The sequence below is a fragment of the Ochotona princeps genome, chromosome X (assembly GCF_030435755.1).
Source record: "Ochotona princeps isolate mOchPri1 chromosome X, mOchPri1.hap1, whole genome shotgun sequence".
NCBI lineage: Eukaryota > Metazoa > Chordata > Mammalia > Lagomorpha > Ochotonidae > Ochotona > Ochotona princeps.
This window is the reverse complement of record NC_080865.1, coordinates 101,425,158-101,428,403: the sequence shown is the minus strand read 5'-3', so window position 1 is coordinate 101,428,403 and position 3,246 is coordinate 101,425,158. Positions and strand designations below refer to the sequence as shown.

General features: G+C 42.5%; 1 protein-coding gene across 1 annotated transcript; it reads left to right on the top strand.

The window, feature by feature from the left end:
* Positions 1-2,067: 2,067 nt before the first annotated feature.
* Positions 2,068-2,921, top strand: LOC118760477 (uncharacterized protein CXorf51A-like). The gene is made up of 2 exons (XM_036497887.2): positions 2,068-2,429; positions 2,604-2,921. The coding sequence occupies exons 1-2, from the start codon at positions 2,313-2,315 to the stop codon at positions 2,820-2,822; spliced, it is 336 nt and encodes a 111-aa protein (XP_036353780.2). The 5' UTR covers positions 2,068-2,312; the 3' UTR covers positions 2,823-2,921.
* The last annotated feature ends 325 nt before the right edge of the window (positions 2,922-3,246 follow it).

Sequence of the window (3,246 nt, the reverse complement as noted above, 5' to 3'; positions counted from 1 at the left end):
ATTTATTAGCAGCAAAATTTGTATTGAGGCCTGGTGCCTAATGCAGCAGTAATGAGAAATTGGGAACTTTAAGAGTGGTGCTTAGTGGGCAGTGATTCAGTCAGGCTCATGACCACCAAAGGATTCACTTTGATTGCTTAGTGTTTCACTAGAGTATGTTAATTCCCATGGAGAAATTATTTATTTATTTATTTCACGAGGAGAGGGGGTGAGAAAGAAAAAGAAAGGGGCGGAGGCAGGAAAGAAGCGAGCTATTTTGCATCTGCTGGTTCATTTCGCCAATACCTACACTTGGACCATCTTCCGCTGCATTCCTAGTACATTGACAGGGAGCTGGACCTTAAGTGTAACAGCTGGGACTACACTGAGCATTCCCACCATGCATGGAAGGTTTTCAACAAATGGGGACATCTTCTAACGGTTTGCCTTGGTAGAGTACCAGGGAGCTGGATTTGTTATGGAGAAGCCAGCACTCAAAGTAGGGCTCAAATGGGATACTAGCATACCTGGTTACAGCTTAACCTGCTGTGTACCAGAACACTTGCCCAAAATCAAACTCCGTAGATAGTGCTATATAAGTATTTTTCTTCTTATAAGGGCATCAGCAATGTACAGCACATGGTGGGCAGAGATGATAAGTACCACTGTGAGGAAGGTGGCCTGCAGGGGAGCATAATGCCTATTTTTGTCATGGCCATACTGCCTGTGCACTGTGTGACATAGGGATTTTTGAAACATACATTGGAAATTGATGTTGTTTGTCCTATGTCAAAATACACAGAAAAACACCAAGTATTTTTGAATGAACTATATTTGAATGAAGTACCCTTCATTCAAAAGGAAGAAGCTGGGCCTGGATCCTAGTGTAGAAGCTTAAGCTGCTGCTTCTGATGCTAGCATCCCATATGGACAACTGTACAAGTGCTGCTGTTCCTCTTGCAATTCAGCTGCCACCTGCTGTCACATGGAATGTAGTAGAAGTTGTCTCAGCATTGAAGCTCCAGTATCGACATTGGAGACTTAAATGGAGCTTGCAAATGCTGGCTTTAGCATGGCCCAGCCCCAGCCTCATTACCATTCAGTGAGTAGCATTTCTATTTATTTATTTATTTATTTATTTATTTATTTATTTATTTATTTATTTATTTAAATGTACTTAAAAGAAAGATTTACAGAGAAAAGGTGAGACAGAGAGAAGGATCTTCTGTTCGCTATTTCACTCCACAAGTGACAAAAATGGCCAGAGCTGAGCTGATCAGAAGTTTCTTCCTGGTCTCCCACATGGGTTCAGGGTCCCAAGGCTTTGAGCCATCTTCTACTGCTTTCCCAGACCACAAGAAGGGACTGGAAGGGAAGCAAAGCAGCCAGGACATGAATCAGCACACATACGAGATCCCAGCACATTCAAGGCAAGAATATAGCCACTGAGCCATAGTGCTGGGCCCAGAAATCTTTGCTCCTGTCTGTACCTCTGCCTTTCAAGCAAATTAATAAATGAATAAATATTTTTCTTTCAAATTTGCGTTTATCTATTTTCAGATAGGCAGACAGTAAAACTAGGAGATCTTCCATTCTTTTGTTTATTCCCCAAATGATGCCAAAACTAGGGTGAGTCAAGGCCATAACTAGGAGGCATTCACTCATTCTGGGCTTCTGAAATGTACAATTGGGACACAATAGCTAAAATGGCCACATTTAGCAGGAAGCTGGAAATGAGAACACAGCCAGAAATCAAACCCAATCATTCTGTTATGGCATGAAGTAATCTTAACAGCGGTCTCATCCACAGCACCAAACCCCTGCCCCTAACTCCACGATTCATACATTGCCTATCAGTGTGGGATTGGTGGCTCCCATTTACCATTGTGCTAGGCCTTCGAGTGCTGTTGGGAGCTTTTACATACGGTGGCCATTTTTATCCTTATATGGGCGTTCAACAGTGTACAGCACATGGTGGGTGGGTGTAATGGGTACCATTGTGAGGTAGGTGACATTCTGGTTACTGTTGTCTGTTTGGGGGCATAGTAATATACCTGTCTGCTCCATATTGTAAGGGTTCCCCAAATGTACCAGGACCGGTACATTTTAATATCTAAGCCACTTCTTCATATCCCCAGCAGCTACTTCAATTTCCTTCCCCATATATAGAGGTGTCAACCATATTGCTTTGTGATGTCTTCGCACCTCAGTTGTCCATATTTGGTAAGTGTGTACCTGGCTGAACAACCAAGCATGAGGGGTGGAGCCCCTCATTGTCTGCTGAGGGTATATATAGGAGGATCATAAGCTCTGGATGCCTGGATACCTTCAACATGGGTAAAGCAGTAAAGAAGGTAAATGTCCTTGATATAGATATGGAACAGCCAGCATCAAGCTCAAAAAACCAAAGGAAAACTCCATGTCAGTCCAAATCCAAAGGTTCTAAGAAGGTAAGATTACTCTAAATAAGTTCTTCCACTTTTCCCACTAATTTCCTTTCCCTCAGCATTCCTGCTATTTCCTTGCCTGGCAAAGTCCCCACCCCCAATCCATACATTTCTCATGAAGCCCCCCTATCCACATATATCTTCTCTTTCCTCCTGGCTTCTCTGTTGTCATTTCAGGTTTCAAAAACCACAACAAAGGGGAAAACAACAATTCAGGGAAGTGCAAGCAAGAAAGTTTCAGAGAAAACCTCCACGTCTGTGAAAAAGACTAAGAAAGCCAAAGGAACTATTCTATTTGGCCATTATCATCGGCTGAATGAGAAACTCAACAAAAGCGAGGCTAAAGAAGAAAAGGCGGAGAATTCTACAAATTCAAGTGATGGCCAGGGTAACTGAGTTTAAAAACATTTGCTAATGTTACATGGCCAGTCATGTAAACACTGGATTTTTCACCAATATGATGGTGATATAAATAAAAAGAAATCCAATGTGAAAGAGTTGTTTCTTGTGGATTTTGTGATGGTGGGAAAGGAATGAATGGGGGAAGCATTTGTGTGACAAGGGAGAGAAATCAGTTCTGAATGATTGAGCCTTATGGACCAAGAGGTCTACAGTTAGGCAGATAGGAAATAAGGACTGAGTGAGGATGTGACACAGAGTTTCTCATTTTTACAATTTATAACCATTTGAAAGTTCTCAGTGTTGGGAGAGAGGAACTGAGAGACATCCCCAATTTCCCAAACCAAATAACTCCAATGACCGTGGCTGGGTCAAGGCAGAAGCCAGGAGCCTGAAACCCCACCCAGATTGTCCATGTGGG

Excerpts from the sequence above, each read along its gene's own strand:
- LOC118760477 (XM_036497887.2), top strand. The coding sequence starts at position 2,313 with ATGGGTAAAGCAGTAAAGAAGGTAAATGTCCTTGATATAGATATGGAA. Across the intron at positions 2,430-2,603 it reads AATCCAAAGGTTCTAAGAAG|GTTTCAAAAACCACAACAAA; the intron begins GTAAGATTACTC and ends TTGTCATTTCAG.